The sequence below is a fragment of the Narcine bancroftii genome, chromosome 2 (genome assembly GCF_036971445.1).
Source record: "Narcine bancroftii isolate sNarBan1 chromosome 2, sNarBan1.hap1, whole genome shotgun sequence".
Taxonomy (NCBI): domain Eukaryota; kingdom Metazoa; phylum Chordata; class Chondrichthyes; order Torpediniformes; family Narcinidae; genus Narcine; species Narcine bancroftii.
In genome coordinates, this window is record NC_091470.1 from 148,035,338 (window position 1) to 148,054,443 (window position 19,106).

The 19,106-nt window shown below is 41.8% G+C and overlaps 1 protein-coding gene and 1 long non-coding RNA gene across 5 annotated transcripts in view; one reads left to right on the forward strand and one right to left on the reverse strand.

The window, feature by feature from the left end:
• Window positions 1-19,106, reverse strand: part of LOC138754349 (uncharacterized) — a 40,402-nt gene that overhangs the window by 11,445 nt on the left and 9,851 nt on the right. For 3 of the 4 annotated variants that reach the window (XR_011351684.1, XR_011351681.1, XR_011351683.1), the window contains exons 2-6: window positions 11,606-11,684; window positions 10,088-10,182; window positions 6,147-6,231; window positions 5,216-5,373; window positions 809-902 (exon numbers count right to left, since the gene is read on the reverse strand). This is a non-coding gene — a long non-coding RNA (uncharacterized lncRNA). Of the gene's footprint in view, window positions 1-358; window positions 433-808; window positions 903-5,215; window positions 5,374-6,146; window positions 6,232-10,087; window positions 10,183-11,605; window positions 11,685-19,106 lie in introns of all 4 variants that reach the window. The other variant, XR_011351682.1, reaches the window with a different exon arrangement.
• LOC138754348 (transcription factor HES-2-like) lies at window positions 5,894-8,466 on the forward strand. The gene is made up of 4 exons (XM_069918504.1): window positions 5,894-6,128; window positions 6,220-6,315; window positions 7,131-7,218; window positions 7,902-8,466. Exons 1-4 carry the CDS (start codon window positions 6,036-6,038, stop codon window positions 8,228-8,230), a joined length of 606 nt encoding a protein of 201 aa, XP_069774605.1. The 5' UTR covers window positions 5,894-6,035; the 3' UTR covers window positions 8,231-8,466.

Here is a 19,106-nt window from a genome sequence, read left to right on the forward strand (position 1 = left end):
CTCTCTTTCCAAATTTCCGACCTGCCAATCTATCGCTCTCTATCACCCTCCCCTCTCCCTATCTATTTATTTGTTAATTAATTAATTAGGGGCGGCACTACGAGCGTAGTGGTTAGTGGGACGCCTTTACAGCCCCAGTAATCGCGACCTGGGTTCGAATCTCGGGCTGTCTGCAAGGAGATGGTACATTCTCTCCGAGTTTTCCCCGGGGCTCCGGTTTTCTCCCACCGTTCGAAATTGGGTGTATATTGGTCGGCACGGACTCGTGGGCCGAAATGGCCTGTTCCCGTGCTGTGTATGTCTAAACTTACGCAACAACGACGAAGTGAGAGAAGTTACAGGACTTCTACGCTGTTACCTTAACGTCTGGGCCAACGGAAAGTCAGTGCAAACCTCCACTTGGCACCGCACTGGCAGGCAAATGCTCTTCAACTGCCGGCAGAAAAAAATTGGGGTCTGAGCGATGGGGAGAGGCGGCGGGATCATTTACTCGCTGTGAGCGTTCCTCTGTACAGCTGCTGTCCATTAATAGGAGAACGACACGCGACCGCTCGTCAGAATTAACTTCCTACCGTCTGGAGCTGAATAGAGGATTCAGCAGAATAAAGTAATGGATGTACCCCAAGGACTGCCATTGTGGTGTGTTAAGTGAATGGGATTTCAGATATAATCATGCAATAAATGATGGTAAATTCGCTATATTTTGAAAGCTCGATCACCACGAGCAGCAGAAATGTTAACTTCAATAATACAGCTCTGCTTGAGCGCCCATAGGACACCACGTCGTGCGTTCCACCTTAGTCCTTACCTGGAGTCCTCACGGGGCGATATTTCTTCCAGTCCCAGGTTTTGCATCAAACTGCCGGTCACTCGCCTAGTGAAGCAAAGCATCACATCTAGAACTGGGAAATGATGTAAGAAAAGGAAAGATTTAACGTTATTTTTGGAATGTTCTGGATATAGAAGGTGTAAGCACATTTAACAAAACGTAGAACCATTTACTGACCTCAAGAAATTGGTGAAATTGCATTGAACCATAGAACACTACAGCATAGGGGGAAAAAACAGACCATTCGGCCCTTCTCGTCTATGCCGAGACATTATTCCACTAGTCCCATTGACCTGCACCCAGTCCATTACCCTCTAGACTTCTACCATTCATGTATCCATCCATTTTATTCTTAAAACTTTAGACTGAGCTCGCATTTACCACAATCCCACCACTTTCCGATTGAAGGTTACCCCTAATTTTCCTCCTAAACCTTTCCCCTTTCGCCCTAAATGCAAGTCCTTTCATATTTATCTCTCCTAATCTAGGTGAAAATGCATTTAGTTTGTCTATAACCCTCATAATTTTGTAAATCTCTATCAAATCTTCCCCCCCCCCCCATTCTTCAACGCTCCAAGGAATAAAGTCCTTTGAATGAAGTATCGGGATTTATTACTAAAAATTATACCGATTTGAGGATTTTTTTTGCATTACAGTGGGTGGTAATTTTTTTAATTCTAGTCTGAAGCAGCCCATTGAAGAATTATGCCAAATGAACTATTTTGCTCATGTATACTTGTACGAAAACACAATTTATATTTAAAGATATAACGAATTAATATTAAATAAAGCGTAATTGTTTCATATTAGCATAAATTCTAAAGCTTACTTTGAATGTTCAAAAGTTAACTCTAATATCTAAATACATTGCAGGCTTCCATACAGTGCTGATATAGAATGCGATACGTGTTAAATATAGTTATGCACCTGTATATTTACCTTTACAGATAAAGTTGCTTGAAGGAAGTGTGGACGTGACTTTAAAATATATTGTAGTGACTTTAATACAGTACTACACAACAGTTATAATATGGTTTCGAATTAGAAGCAGATTTTAAAAGGGAAATTATCGGTGATTACTTGGAGAAACTTCTTACTTCTGCCCCCTCTTGCCGAGTAACTGGGTTCTGGGGAGTACCCAACCCTTTTAGAACGAAGGGGCAGTCTGATTGCTCATCCAACTCCGAGTCACCCAAGAGAGCATATGGGACCCTGACGCCAAAATTGTTTGAAACAAAACAACCCCCACCCCCACGCACCAAAAATAAAATGGAAATCAGAAACTCCTAGAAAGAGAACGGGAGAGCGCTAACTTTCAGAAGGGAATTGCGTTCAGCTTAACTGGCTTGCCCAGGGACCCTCCGTCTGTTCACTGGCTCGTGTCAGACGTGTGGCATCATTCATCTCAACTAATCCCACAATGGTCTTGATCTGGGGCAGTGAAGAAGATGCATTCAACTGCCAACGCGACCCCGTAACTTTAGCAGCACAAATCGTGCAAAGAGCCGGAGATTATTTAAAAAAAAATCTCTGTATTGCAGTCTACATTTCTTTATTTATGTACAGTTTTTTTTCAATGCCAATAAGTGGTAATTTTACCTCGCCCGCAGGAAAAGGAATCTCAGGGTTATATGTATGAACTCTGACAATAAATCTGAAATAAACTCAACATTTTGCCCTTGTTGGCAAAATCAGCAATATTGTTTAAATTAAAACAATAATACAATTAATTTTTGTTGTTCCATAACTTTTTTGAGGAACAGGTTTTGATCTCTCCACATTAAAAAAAAATTAGTTGATCCCCATTAAGTATATTAATTTGATCAGTTTGGAATCTATTGTGTCCCGATGTATTGCTGCAAAGTGGGAGAACCTCGGGCGCATCTGCGTGGATTCCAGCTGATGTTTCAATAGTGCAGCGTTCAATTCTGCTTTGAACCATAATAACCATAGAACACTGTCTGCAGCACAGAAATAGACCCCTTCGGTCCCTCTAGTCTGTGCCGAACTATTTTTTTTTGCCTAGTTCCACTGACCTGGACCCAGTCCAGAGCCCTCCATACCTTTCTCATCCATAGACCTGTCTAAAATTCTTCTTAAAAATTAAAATTGAGTCCGCATTCACCACCGCAGCTGGCAGCTTCTCCACATTCACACCACTCTCTGTGTGAAGAAATTCCCCCTCATATTCCCCCATAAACTTGCCCCTTTAACTGTTGTCTTCTGGTTTGTATCTCACCTACCCTGAGTGGTAAAAGCCTACCTACATATACTCTATTTATTTCCTCTCATAATTTTAAATATGATCTCCCCTCATTCTTCTTCGCTCCTGAATCTCCCCTCATTCTTCTACGCTCCATAAAACTATTTGAATTTGGAAATGGAAAGAATTTAGGAGAATGAGACGGGGTCTTGCTAAATAATCTCAACGACAACCAGTGCCACTTTCACCTACAGTACAGGGGAAAATAGACACCTAGCATGGGTTAAGCATGGATAATTCACAGGAGTCTGCATTAATTAATCAGGGACGCTCAAATAAACACAACTAGGAGTTAAGATTCGTTGCACGGCCACGGTGTGGTGTTTTAAACAAGTTTTTCCACAAGGTTATAATAACGGTTGCTATTGATGGAAACACAGATGGACGGGCCCCAGAAGGTGGAAAGTTAGAGGGCTCTGAAAGTTGTGTGGAAGGTATATTTATTGAGTCTTAATCTACTTTATAAATTCTATGTAATTCCAAGCAATGATGTGTTTCCTGATCCTATTCCCAGCCATGATCGTGGAGTATTATCGAGTGCCATTTGCGCTGTCATCTTTTCCATGACAAATGGTCATAATTTTTAAATGTGATTCTTTTTAATGCGGGCGCTCTTTAGATTTTGTCCATTCTCTGGCGACCTGCCCAAGTTCTCTGAACACTGCAGTCTGCTTGAGCGGCTGTTGGCGCGTGCCGAGTGCATGACACCAATTCAGCTCATTAATCCCACTGAGACCCAACCGACAGAGAGATGGAAGCAACAATGTATAAGAATGCACTGAACGCAAGTCCAGCACTTAAAGAGCATCGTTTCAACTGAAACAAACCTCTATACCTCCTACCTGTCTGGCTAACAGAGGGAAATATTTGATTGCAAGTTGGGAAGGAGAGTGTCGAATTTTATGCATGAGAAAACAATCCACCGATACAGAAAGCGTCTTAATCTCGTTTTCTCTTTGCAGTTTGCTCGGTGTTGGACTCCTGCTGATCTCAGGCAGTGTTGACTGCGGTTCTAACCGCCTAAAAAGGGCGACTTTCTTATAAAAAGTTTAGAATCACGTGATTATTTGTCTTGAACGCTCCAATAACCCGGGGATCTCTTTGTTTGAGGTAAGAGGATGAGGTGGTTGGGGAGGTTGGTGGGTGTTGTGGCGGGGGTGAAGGATGCTGTAGACAGATGTTTCATTTACGACAGCTTCCCAAGCCAAAACAAACGCGGTCTTTTAATGCTGGGACAGATTGGAAGTTATTTGAATAATCCAAAAACACGCTATCTTTTCGAAAATATAACGTATGTCTGATGCAGAACCGTGGCAGTAGGATACATTTTTGAACAGGACACGTAAAATCACGTCTCCCCTTTTTTATATTAAGCCGGGACCAAAAAAAATTATCCTGGAAACCCATAACTTTAGAAAAATTGCAGACGCTGCATTAAATTCTATCTAATCATGAATTTCAAATTAAAATGAAGCTTTATATATATTTTCTTCTGCATCTCAAACCAACACCGAGTAGATTCGTTCCTTTTTCACCCTCTCCCTTCCTGCATCACACGATGCAATGAAAATCTGCTCAGGAGATGTAAGGCCAGAATCCAAGAATGTGTCTTAGATTAAGTTGATTAAATGTTGAAAGTGGAAAAAAAGTGGGGGTTGCTCTTCGAATTTGAATTGTATTTAGGTTTGGAGATATAAGAAATGCCCATATTCTAGTCATGGCCGGGCTTGACAGGTTGTTGTTGGAGTGTGCCTGGGCATGGCTTGAACCCATGTCCATGAATCCTCGAGGGAATATGCAGAAAACGTTTGCGCTCTGTTTATATCCAAGATTAATTTATCTACGATTTGTGACAGTTTTGCCCGAAGTGGTTGGGTGCTCGTTTGCTAAATTTAAACAGAATTATTTAACTTAAATCTTCACCTGTCCCAGAACTGCCTCCAACTAAGGGGAAATAGTGAAGAGTAAAATGCAACTTGCAACGAGCATATGAGAGGTAGTGTCGAAACTACCAAACAAATGTATCGTAAAACACAGGCAACGTCGCGTTTGTCTCTTGGACATGGTTTATTCTCCATTGCCCCTGGTCCCTCATATCCGAGCTGTTATTAATCTACATTTACCTTAAATGTCCAGTTCATTGTTCGCAAAATGAAAAGACGGGTGTTGCTTTGTTTCAAAAGGACAGCATAGTTTTCGGCTTGGGTAGCTGTTTACATTTTTCACTTCAGGACAGGTTTGTTTCCAACCTGAGAATTCCCAAGTAGCGGAGTTGCTGCATCTGACGGGCGTTGCAAAGCAGAACGTATTAGCATTTCAAAAAGAATGGAGCGCGGTCGTCTTACAGTTATTAACAAATGACATATTGAGCACTTGAGAAGGAATGATCACTTCAACGGGTAGAACTTTAATTTTGTTCATTTGGCTTGTGCTTTTGTATTTTTCTTATAAATTAACATTTTCAAACCCTGAAAACAATTTACTAGGTTATTTTGAATTAGCTTAACAACACACGGCCAAAATTGACATGGGCTGATTTCAGCGGTATATTCCAATTTTCGATGTCACACTATTCCAACACGAGAATTTCATATCATTTATCATCTCTGATTTTTATGATTGAGGTTTATAAACTAATATTTTACTGTTACTGCGCTTTAATGTTAGACAGATGGTAGCTTTATTGTAAAAAGTTTGGTACTGTGCATAGGAGCGCTGTCGCGTCCCTTGCCATCACACAAAGACGAGTGGGCAGGGCACGGGCACTCCCACTCTCTATAAGTTCACTCACACCCGGGCGAGACAGTCACTCGCACGCTCTAAGCAGCTTGGGCCAGTAGGCTTGATCGCTGTCGCTCTGCTTAGAGAAAACCGATCCTCTCTCCCTCACACACACACACACACACACACACACACACACACACACACACACAACAGCACAGAATGCCTCTCCTGGAAGCGAGCAAGCCAGCGCAGGGAAAGCGTGCATCAGAAGTGAGCAAACGGCAAAAAAGGGAAGCCAGCGAGATGAGAAAGGTAACTACCGTCGCTCACCGGAGAAACGGAACGCGGGCGAAATTCTCTGATGTGTCTCGTGTCTGAAGACTGATTATTTATTTCCTTGCAGACTCTGAAGCCCCTGATGGAGAAAAGAAGACGAGCGCGAATTAACGACAGTCTGAATAAGTTAAAGGCGCTCATCCTGCCCCTCATTGGAAAAGATGTAAGTGAACGTTTGCTGGTAACATAAACCATATAATATTAGTGTTTCAAATTATGTACTACAGAGTGGCGATATCTCCATTTATGAGGAGTTGGTCAAGAATTTGGCTGGTAGTGGTTATCGTTGATATTTTCCTACAAAGGGGCGGCTCGGTTGCTGTAGAGGTTACAGCGGCAGCATTTGGGACTAGAATTCGAATCCCGCGCTGTCTGTAAGGAGTTAGTACGTTCTCCCCGTGTCTTTCCCGGGGGCTCCGGTTTCCTTTCGAAATGTGGACAGTGTTGTTGGTCAATTGGATGTAATTGGGCAGGGACTCGTGTGTCTAAGACCTAAATTTAATATTTAAAATAAAGAGGAAGGGTCTATTATTTTAGTAAGTGGTAAAATAAGGAGGGAGCACCGACAAATTACTGATTGAAGAATCCGAGTGTTGGTTGGGATCCTTTCTCACTTGAAGGGTTGAGACTCACTCATTAAAAGGGCAGTAGCGGCAAAAACCGAACTTGGAATTTAGGACTTGCAGGGTCATCACAGACCTGTGGATTAAGTTAGTGGCCCTTCTCGACGGGAGCAGACCTGGTGGGCCGAATAGCCTCATCCTACGTGACGCTGATGATCAATCTTACTCCGAATTGTGGGGGATGGGAGGGGCGGGGGGGGGGGGGGAGGAGCGAATCAATAAACCTTCGAAAATAAAAATTTTAAAAATGGTTGAAGCTAGAAATCTGAAATAAAACTTGAGAATGCTTGAACCCGCTCAGCAGGCCAGGAGAGCGAACCACAGTTAACTTCTCTGCCTGCCCTTTTCTTTTCAGAGTCCACGATACTCCAAATTGGAAAAAGCGGACATTCTGGAAATGACTGTTCGATTTCTGCACAATTTGCCCAAAAAGCCCCTTCACGGTGAGTGTGTCACTCGTTTTGCAGCGGGCAAATTAGACGTGAACCATTTCGGGTTAGACTCACTGAAATGGTCCATAGGCTCGGATGAAATTTAAGAATATCCTGCTTTTGATATTTCCCTGAATCATTTACCGTTGCTGCTTTCAACCCGGGAGGAAACTATTTTTAATTATTTGTTCACATGAAAAGATTGCAGCGAAATTAAAGTGAAAGTTTGGGTACACACAGGACTATCTGCTTCTCCAAACATCACACAAAGGCGTTTGCCAACCAATTACATTGAACAATATTTTTCTAAAGGTTTGCTTCCTAAATATGTTGGGGATTATGACAGACAACTTCAAACTGAACACAAAGATGATTTTAGATTTGTTATATCACGTATGAAATTGGAGAAACATTAAATTAGCTTTTATATTGAACTTAGCATGTTTAATCGCATAATGTATCTGAGCTAAGCTCTCACGTTGACTGCACATGTTGCACAACAAATATGAGGTGTAACTTAGGGATTCACTGTGATACCGCTCATTAACCTCTTCGCTGCTATTTCCATATGCTGCTACTTTTTGTCTTAAATGCAAATGATTCGAATTTAGACTGAAATTGTGCATGGTAACATTTTAAACTGAATACAGAACGGAGCGGTGGGCGATAACCATTGTCACGCCTGATCTCCACAGATTGTCTGGATAGCTATCGCGAAGGATACCAAGCTTGTCTCCTCCAATTGACCAACTTGCTCCCGTCTTCACAATTCGTGGGAACGGAACTGTGCAATCGCCTGACAGACTACCTGGAGAGATGCACGGACTTCTCCTTGGTTACCCACTCTCCGCACTCGCACACGACGAACCCGGACTGCGCCGAGGGGCCATGGTGTTCGGTCCAATCCAACGTCAATGGAGGAACCGCGCAGCGCCCGCCTTCATCTCCCGGTGTCAGCCCTCGCCAGCAAGCCACCGCTACCCACCAAGACAGCTCTATCTGGAGGCCCTGGGTATCGGCCTGAATACACGAAATGGAAAGACTATTGATGTGTATAAACCATTGTACAGAGTTAACTGTAAATATATTGTAAATTTGTAATAGCTTTGCGTGGCATTTGTTTTGCTGTGAATTGCACAGTTTCTATACAAAAGAGAAACGTTCGTTTACATCGATCCGCCTTGAACGTCGACTCATAGGGGGCACTTTGTAATGCTAGCATGCCATCTATTTTTCTGGAATAAAGGAGTATATTGTAAATGAGGATTCAAAGATAATATAATGGTGTTTAACGGTTTGATACAAGAAATTTCTGCAAATAAATCAAAAAAGAAAATTAGAGGCTGTCTCAGAGGTTTCTTACGTGTGGTATTCCATTCTGGACAAATGTTAAGGCGAGAGCAGTTCCCGAGTCCGGACTCAGAATAGATCACGGAGGAAAGGTATCATGGAACTGGATGAGTGCAGTGGAAGTGGTGGAGAATGCAAGGTTAGGATGTGATGGGAATGGGACGAGTGTGGGGGGGGGGGGGGGGAGTGGTGGGGATGAGTGTGGGGCAGGAGGTAGGGAGCGATGATTGTGGTGGGTGTAAGGGTGGGGAGGGGTGTGCGTGGTGCTGGGGTGGGGATGTATAGGGGCCGGTGGGGGTAGGGATGGGGAGGGTTGAGAGTGGGAGAATTGTTTTAGCAGTTCCACAGTTTCCCTGCCCATGGGAAGAAGCTGTTCCTTAGATTGGTAGTTTCGGTTCTAATATTTCTGTATCTCTTTCGCTCGGGATGAGCATGGTATGGCGATTCAACACAGCGGCCAAATATATATGAGACATTCCCCCATGTCCTGCGCCTACCTTTCCTAACTCCCTCAAGACACGGAAGATATAACTTTTTTCTCTCTCAAAGCTCTTCAAAGAGCATATTCCCAGCGTCGCCAGTCCTTTCACAAAGATCAAGTCCCTCATCACTGGAGCTATTTCGACAAGTACCCTCTGCATCCTTTTTTCCACCTTTTATGAAGCTTGGTTTCTGGAACGGGGTTGTAGGTTAATTTGGGTATAATTGGGAGGCATGGGTTTAAATGGTAGGAATCGTCCTCTACTGCGTTGTAAACAAATTTTCAGGACATAAAAAGACCACCGTGGGCAGCACAGTGTCAACTCGACATCTTTGCACTTGCATTCTTCCTCTTGATTTACATAAAAAAACATATCCTGCATGATTTTTTAAATCACTTGATCAATCTTCTCTGCCATCTTTAATGAACTGTGTACATATGGTCCCAAAACTCTCCATTTATGGACCACTTTTAGTGGGTACTGTACCCTTTAGTGTTAACTCACTTCCCATTATTCCTCTCAAATGTAATGTTAAATTGTCTGCCCCAGCAAACCCATTCCACACCCCTTGCTATATCTCCTTGTCTGTTACTGACATTTTCAACACATCTCCAAGTTCTGTGTCCACACCAGAAAAAAACCCATCAAAAGCAACATTCCTAGCATTTACCCCAGAGAACTCCACTGTACACTCCCATCTTGGCCAACTCTTCCTGTGATCAAGCTGATTTCTGTCCACAGCACCTGTAATTACACGGTCTTCAATCTTGATGATTAGTTTATTATTAGTTTATTATCTCCTACTTTATCAAATGAATTTGGAAGTCCACCTGCATGACACCAAGTTGACTATATTTGAAATATTATCAAAACGTTATCAAGACACTAATGTCTTTCAACAAATCTATGATAATTAGCAATATAATTCTGACCCTAACCATCGTTCATATAACTTATCAGCATTAAATTGACTGATCTGTGCTTATTCAATGAACACCAAGTATCCAGTGCTCGGTTTGTTTGGAAAATCATAGGCCACACTCCCTTACCATTCTTACCATGCTGGACCAGGTGACACATATCTGCACGGCATCTGTCATCATACCTATTGGTCCTCCATTATCTGGGTACTAGGGGAATTGAGCTGTTGAAGACACATAATTGCCATTCTTAATAAAATGGTATGAAATAAAACAGACCAAATAAAACCACATGTTCTGAACACCAGCATCATTATATGGCATGTTAATTAGACCAAGTCTAATTCTAGTCCCCCAGTTCTGGTTAGACCTATTTTTCTTTTCAATAAAATTGATATTCTTTAAAACAAGATACTCTTTTTTGGCCAGCTCACTCTGGATCTTGACTCTACTAAAGAAGATGTGGTTGCTTTTCTATAATTCATGGACCACCCCAATTCTTCCATCTCCATTTCGTTCATTGTTAACTGGCTGATAGTGTTACTGCCTTCCTCACAGCCAACACAACATAAGAGCGAGTGGTCAATGCAGCATAACATTGCAGACCAATGGATCTGTGGTTTACATCTTTTCCTGATCAATAAATACATAGGACAATACTTTTTTTCAAAAGTTTTTAGTTCTTGGAAATAAAATTTGGGGATTATGATAGGCAACTTCAAACTGAGCACAAAGATAATTTAAGATATGCTGTATCATATAGGAAGTTGGAGAAACAGTAAATTAACCTTTATTGAATTTAGCATGTTTAATTGCATAATGTGGCTGACACTTTGGATTCGTTCAACTGACCTAAAATATTTTGCTGCTGATTTTCATTTGTACTCAGCATCTGATGCCTTTCGTGTCAGTGCCTAGCAATAGTCGGCCAGCATTAATGGATTCCAGTTGCCTTTCACCATGTTCATCATTGACTGCACCAAGATCATATATAATTTTATTGAATCTTCCTGAAGAAGTAAATGTTATTGCCTGAAGAACGGGCATCAATATGCATTCATTCTGAATCAATGTAATGCACAACATCCATATATGTGAGCTGCTTTTATAATCTGTCTGCATCTATCTAAGCATGCTCAAGTCTAAGACATTTGCAAAGCACCTGCAGTGAGTGCATGCCCAAGCAGGCTTGGACTGACCAAAACAGCTTGCTTTGTGAGTAACATATATTAGATTTAAAATATGACAAGAAATCACAAAAATAGGTTATATCTAAAAAACGGAACGTGACAGGAACATTTTAATGTGAATTTCGTGATTAGCAGCCCAACATGCATAAAATACACCCAAAATTGTTCAGGAAGCAAATTCTTCGTTGTCCAGTGATATCACGATCCACCTTTCACCTAAAGTGCAGTTTAAAATAAGTAAAAATTCTGAAAATAGATCACTTCGTGGTCCACGTGTATCGTGGGCCATGTCCATGTCCCTATATAAATTGCGATGTGGACTGTTTGAAATATCTGCGGACTTTTTCAAACTTTCTACGGCGTTTGCCGTCAGTACAGTGAGCTGAAAAGTGCACAAGAGTTTAATTTCCCCTGGCAGAACGAAATCCTTATTCTTTTACTATTGCATTACACTTACTTAAAGTTAAACTGTCGGTTGTTATTCTATCCGCATTGGCTGTTAAACTATGGTGTACACCGACGACGTTATGTTGGCCCTACATCAAGCAGATGAAAGGATTCTATTATTTTAATATGACATTAAGATCTACGAGGTTAAAATTACTTAAATACTTGGTACAAATATTCTGAATAATTAAACTATTAGAAAAATATTCAGATTATGGCTATTACCCCAAATCTCCATTCTCCAGTTCACTAAATATTTCCAGGACAAATTTATCCAAATCCACACTGAAATACCCACCGCAATGTAGAAGCAGTAGAGATTTTCTTTCCAAAAAAAAACGAGCTCGTTATTTCCTGCAATTTCTGTAATTTGCCTTTGGGTACAGGACTTAGGTTCTTGCTTTACCATACGTCAAATCTATCGTGTAAATCTAAATGACTGGATTCTGCGGATAATTATTCTCAATGAGTCAGTAAATAACTAGCCGAATATTTGTTCTGAAACAGTACAGGTTGGGGACGCAAATTCACAATCTCGTTCGCTATTGCTTCTTGAAAATTAACTTCCAGTATTGAACTCCAATCCTCAGCAATGAAATGAAATGTGGGTTATCTGGTGATATTAGGTTAAGGAAAGTACGTGGCTCACTTCCTCACTTAAAAGCATTTGATAATCGTGTTGTAATGGTTGGTTTGAGGTTGTCAGATATGCAGTGCGTTTGTAATCACACGATGATGATAAATATTGATAAATATTGTATACTTCTTGGTGCTACGCACGCCCTCTAATTGCCCACGTAAATAGAACAAAATCTATCGTTTAAACGAGAAAGATGAAAATGCAGTTTGAGTTCCCGATGTCTAGTGGTGTGCGGTGTGTTGTGGCAGGCAGCCCTGCAGGTGTTCAGCTCTCTGGAGCACACCTGTATATGTCATGGTGGTAGCCAAGGTGTTGCTCAAGTTTAGCATGAAGCAACCGGATTAGCACGTCATCTATCTCCATACAGTACATCTAATACAGTACATCGTGCGTGATGCGGTCATGGTTCCGACTTCCCGCATCGCGACACTGCTGTTTCTGAATGGGTTATCGTCTCTGTTCACCAGTAAGATCAGAACAAGACAGGACGCCCAAACTTGAACTTCAAGGATAGCTTTGCTCTTTGACACAGAGCCTGCGAACTGATCAACTGTGAACACAGTAAAAGGAGTCGGAGAGAAGGTGCCTTTTCCTTTAATCACATCATTCACTGTATTAACCAACATTCATGCCTAGATGCAACACACTTGTATTTGAGCAGGTTGGAAGTAGAAAAGAAAACGATTCAACAATGACCCAATCCGTGGAGGGGAGGGGAGATCTGGCTTTTCCATTGTCCTTGGTCCTAGCCAGTTATTGGGAGTGGGTCCACATTAAAAACTAGTGCCTCTGCTTGAAGGTGCTTAAGGGAGGAAATTCCAGGATTTTGACTCAGCCTCAATGGCTGTAGAGCAGCGGAAAGGTTAAAGCACTTTCAATTCACACCAGTAGCTTGTCCCCAAATCCATGTGCTCTAACCTTGTTCACCAGAGACATTAAAAGCATTCTGGAACTCCAAATACTTACTTATTACAACATTAGAAGAATATCATCAATACTATCCCCTTTTCTTACATCCCTGGCAACTTATTCTCTCACATGTGCCCATAAATTCCATTTTGTAAATTTTTTAAAAGACATACAGTACAGTAACAGACCCTTCCAGTCCATAAGCCCGTGACGCCCTATTACAATCAAATGACCTACAAGCCCATGTTTTTGAAGGGTGGGAGAAAACCAAAGCACCAAGAGGAAATCCTCGCAGACACGGGGAGAATGTACAAACTCCTTATAGTCAGTGCAGGATTTGAACTCGGCTCGCTGGCCCTGCAATAACATTATGGTAACCGTGCCACCCACTTTTGATTCTCTGTTGCCACTTATCAACCCTGGGGGAAGGAGCACCAACTGCTGTACAACTCCACACCACGTGTATTGGGTCCAAGTTAACTGCTGCACTGCATTCATTCTCAGAGCTTGAATAAATTAGTCATGTATGAATTTCCCTCCATGTTGACTCTGCTCAATCATATCATTTTTGTATTGAATTCACAGAAGAGAGAGGCAATGCATTTTGGAATGTCAAACAAAATACATACAGTTAATGGCAAGAATTGAGGTCTGTTGATGCACAGAGGAGCCTCGGGATGCATATCCATGGGTTCCTCAAAATGGCAACACAAGTGGTTAGGATATTGGAAAAAGCTTGCTTGCCTTCATCAGTCAAAGCATTGTGTATAGGAGTTGGGATGTAATGATTCAGCTGTACAAAGCATTGGTGAGGCTGTATCCAGGGAATGGTGTACAGTTCAAGTCACCATGCTACAGAAAAGATGTAGTAGGATTACAAAGTGTGCAGAAGAGCTTCACTAGGACATTGGCTGGAATTGAAGGCTTTACTTAGAGGGAGAGATTGGATGGGCTGGGTTTATTCTCACTAGAATGTAGGAGACTGAGGGGAGATATAATCAAGGTTTATAAAATTGTTTGAGGCAGACATATTTTTGCTATGGTGGGGAAGTGTACAGTTAGTGGGCATAGGTTCAAGGTGAAAGAGAAAAATTGTAAAGGTGATCTGAGGGTCAGGGTTCTCATACAGAGAGTAGTGGTAAAATGCGACAAACTACAGAAGTGGTTGAGGCAGATACTTTTTAAAAGATTTAGACATACACACATACAGCATGGTAACAGGCCCTTTTGGCCCACAGTCCTGAACCATGCAATTGACCTACAACCCCAGGCACATTTTCTGAATGGTGGGAGGAACTGGAGCACCATACAGACATGGGGAGAAGGTACAAGCTCTTGACAGAGAGTGCCAGATTCAAACCCTGGTCCCAATCACTGGAGCTGCAATTGCATTGTGCAAACTTCTATGCTGACCATGCCACCCCACAGCATTTAATGGAGAACATTTGGACAGGAGAGGGATACAGGCCTAATGCCAGCAAAAGGGATTATCCTAGGTATACATCATTTGGCATGGATGAGTTGGGTCAAAGAGCCTATTTTTGTACTGCAAGTTGTACATCTTCTTAGCTAGGAAACATGGTGCTGAATCTATACCCTGGAACCTAACAACATTGAGGAAGGTCTTTATCAGAAAGGTTGCAGTGGATTGAGAAGATGGTTCATGACCACCATTTTCAAGGGCAGTTAAAGCTGAGGAATAAATGCCAGATTTGCTACCAAAGTGCACATTCTGATACAAAAATGAATGAAAAAATGCTGACTGAGAACTTAGTATTAGAGTGGGCTAGCAGAAACTAGAGAAGTCAATGGTAATGCCATCAAAGAGAAAGGGAATGTGTTTCAACTCCACAGGTAGATCCATAGAATATTACAGCACAGCACAGAACCAGGCCCTTCAGCCCTTCTTGTCTTTGCTGAACCATTATTCTGCCTTGTCCCACTGACCTGCACCCAATCCATATTCTTCCCATCCATGTATCTGTCTTGAAGTTGCCTGTCATTTAATTCTCTGTAATACTCCCAACTGTGTCCTCTCTGTCCTTAGCCTGTGAGAGGGGTCAAAAGCAAAGATGTCAGACAAGGAATGGAATTGAAGGGAAGCTGTGCAGAGATGGGATTTCACCTAGAGTTGGTAGTCGAACCAGAATTAATCATGGCCTAAAAATGGGAATTGGTTTCATATATGACAGGCTCTAAACATCAAAGTTGCAGGGAAAAAGAAGAGCAGGACTAATAAGATTGCTCCACAAGCATAGCCTCAATGGGCCAAATGGCTTCCTGACGATGAGATTCCATTAAACCTGATGAACAGCACTCCAGTTGGCACACTAGCCTTTGCAAAACCTTGTTTTTTTCTTAACAGCTTAGAACAGTGGTTCTTAACCTTTTTTTCCATTCACATACCACCTTAAGTAATCACAGAGCTCCAATGCCATAGATCCTTTGTGGTTAGTAAGGGATTACTTAAGGTGATATGTGAGTGGAAAAAACGTTTGAGAACTACTTTGCCAAACATGATGCCAATTTAAAGTAAATCTCTGTTGCCTGCATACAATCCACATCCATGTATGTTCATATATTGGTCTAAAAGGCTCAAACACTATTTGAGTAACATTACTACACCTGTCATTTAATCTCCTCTTGATCCATCATCTGTGTCTTATGTGTCCATTTATAACCAACCTTACACTATTATTCATTTGGTTATTTAATCTCCCCTGCACGTCCCCTCCCCCATATCTTTTTGATCCTCCTCTCACTCTATCCAACATACCTGGAGTTGCATAAACCATGCTGGGTGTCCTTTTGGTTTAATCCTGGTGGTATTAAGCTTACAATGTCTAAGTAGGAAAGGGCCAAGGAGATATGGTGTGGAGTGGGGAGATTTCCACCTGTTGCCTTTGTAACCTCTGCTAATCGCATGAGTAACACCAGGCAGAACATTCAGGTGCAGGCGTTGTCACAAAAAACAATGGTGCAGAAATCCCACACTGAAGCTGTCGCCTGTGCTGTGTGCTGGTGTGAACGAGCCCAGACCTGCAGCCAGCCCAGCTCACCGCCCTCTGTCAATTGGATTGAGTAAGCAGTTTCGGTGTAGTTTCCCACGCGCCAGAGTTAGTGGAGCTGCCAGATGTCACAACACCTGCATGACAAACGCACGCCTAGGCAGCCGAATTCATGGCTCCACACGTTAAGGAACCAAACCTTACCAAAACCCCCTAAGGCCAAGCATCTCCACCCACAGAGTGATTGCGAACCTCCTGTTGCCTTCAGCCCGCGGCCCTGTTTTAATTTTATTAAGTTCTTTTACCCTCTTCATCTGAACAATCACTGACCAGTTTTTGCAGTTTGTCACTGAAATCAAATCAAGGTCTCCAATCCCCACGATTGAGGAACAATGTGAATCCGAGCCTATTTCCTTCTCCCTAGTCTTATTTAAATTAAATGGATTGAGTGGTTTCTTCACTGTTTTCTTGATTGGTGGATAAATTATAAATAAGCCACAACTGTATTTTAAGTGGGATTTACTCGAGTTTTGGCCTTGCTTCTGTTGGAAAGACTCTGATTTTGGTCAAATCCCAGCTTAGAGATTCAGAGCACAACAGTCATATCTGTGACACTCTTGATAGAGTATGGACAAAGTGCTGAAGTGATTCTTGCCCATCACTGGCACAGGGGAGATCTTGCCACTATCAGCCCTGTATATTTCCCTGCCCACAAGAAGGTCAATTTCCTGTCACGCTCAGCCTGTGGTCCTACTCCGATCTTTATTCAGCATATTACTGCACTATTTCCCAACAAATAATCATAAAGGAAGTTCAGAGTTGTTGGTTTTCAGATGAATCATTGAGCAAAGGCCTTATCATTGCAACAAAACACAAACAGTCAACATAAACCTTCTGATAGGTAGAGGAAGAATGTGCATGGAAAAGAAGTTACAGGGCTCAGGGGAAAGAACAGGATGTGGGATGAATTAGACAGCTCTGCTATTGGTTGGCAAGGGCACAATAGGTCAAATGGCCTCTATCTGACACGTGTCATGATTACAGTCACCATATTGTGGAAAAAAAAGGAGAAACTGTAGCTGAGACTGTGTTGGTGAGTGGTATGGAGGTGACATTATTCCATCATGGTTGGGACATGCATGTCACATCCTGCAGGTCAAGGACCAAGACCAAATTTAAATTAATTTCCCATAGTGCCCGCTGAAGCTTAGTTCACATGTTAGTTAGTCACCTGTATTTTTCAAGGGATAAGGGAATAAGTAACTAAATGGGATGGGAACAGCTGAATCAAACAGATGTGTGTTTTATGGCTCTGCTTCCATATCGAGAGAGGTGGTTTTGGCTTTACCCTTGGAACAGAGTATCTTTTAGCGACAGCATTTATTATTACAGAGGGATAAGAGGAGGTAAATAGTGAAAGAACATAAAAATGATGGAGGTCATGAAGTGTCCGTAGGAGGTAAAGATAATGTATTACCAATCAACCAGAATCAGTCAGAAAATCATGATCAATAGGCTTTAATCACCTTAAAGTGTCAGCTCAGCTTGCATGTTGTTGGCCTGGTTCCAAGGCAAGTACTGAGGGAGGGGTTTGGGCGTAACAGCCTTTATGCGGATATCTGGGAGGTTCAGGTGTGGGCCAGCCCAATACAGCAAATATGTACATCTATATACATAGTGGTAGCACAACAGATATTTAACCAGTGTTTTGAGCCTGAGCCCTCCTTCAAGGTATGAGCTCATACCAAGATGAAGGGCTCAAGCCTGAAATGTTGATTATGTATCTTTACCTCCTATGGACATATGACCTGCTGAGTTCTTCCAGCATTTTTCTGTTTTTACTACAATCACAGTGCCTGCAGTCTTTTGTGTTTCACATCCCTCATAAATGGTGGAAAACTGTTTCTTACAGTAATCAGCGAAATGGGACAGAGTTTAAACATCACAGAGAGAATGGAAAGGAAATGGGAAGGGTTAGAAATCTATATGTTTGAAGTTGCGGAGAATGGGAAGTGAAGGAGACCAAGATGTTGGTGGTGACACAAGTGGGGGTGTCAGCTGAGAAAGGGTCTCAAAGTCTTTATACTCCCACTTATTTGTCTGAAGATGTAAATAGAAAGAGATGTGGAAAAACATCTCACCTCTTTGTGGACAGGTTACAACATTATAGATTGAATTCAGCAAAGTCAGATAACCAGCCTTTCTACTTAATTCAGTTTTTGTCTATCCACAGATGCTACCTGATATCACAACCAATTTCTGCATTCCATTTTATTTCATATTTCCAGCAACAATAATTTCTCCTTGCTTTTACTTATTTCTCTGTTTAAATTCATCTCCTTTTAAGGCATCTTCTTCAGACAGAATAGTTGTGGTTTATGAGCCTTCACATTTTCTCAGCCGGAACCACCATAATTTAAATCATTCTCCCTCTCCTTTTGTCTTCACCCTGTTGCAGATATTCCCTTTGCTTTATTGTTCATTGACATCCATTTTCTGCAACTTAAAGTACAGTATGTTTGATTTCTCACTTCCAATGAGAGGTCTTCAGTCTGAAACATTAGCTCTGTTGCAATGTGCAGAAGTACTGCAGAAACTCAGCAGATCACCCAGCATCTACGTGAAGTAAAAGGCAACCACGTGGTATTTTTTTTACACAGGAACTTTGAAATTATTTTAAAAAATGAGCATACTTATCTCCAGTGTGTCCCAATATGGTCTTTTACACAGGGGCACTTTTACACAGCCTTCCTGTGTTGTGGAGATTGTTGGAGGGGAGAATGTCGTATTCATTAGGCCTGTTTCTTACAGAGTGGCTGCGGTCATTTTACACTGCAGTTATTTCGTAAAAATGTGTAGGGGTCTCAGTGGAAAAATGACGGGATGAAATTTACATAATAAATTCTGTCTCGACATTTTTATACTGTCACAAGAGCAGGAAATTTCCTGCTCTT

Coding starts and splice junctions, on each gene's coding strand:
- LOC138754348 (XM_069918504.1), top strand. CDS start 6,036: ATGCCTCTCCTGGAAGCGAGCAAGCCAGCGCAGGGAAAGCGTGCATCA. Junction 6,129..6,219: donor AAGCCAGCGAGATGAGAAAG/GTAACTACCGTC, acceptor ATTTCCTTGCAG/ACTCTGAAGCCCCTGATGGA. Junction 6,316..7,130: donor TGCCCCTCATTGGAAAAGAT/GTAAGTGAACGT, acceptor TTTTCTTTTCAG/AGTCCACGATACTCCAAATT.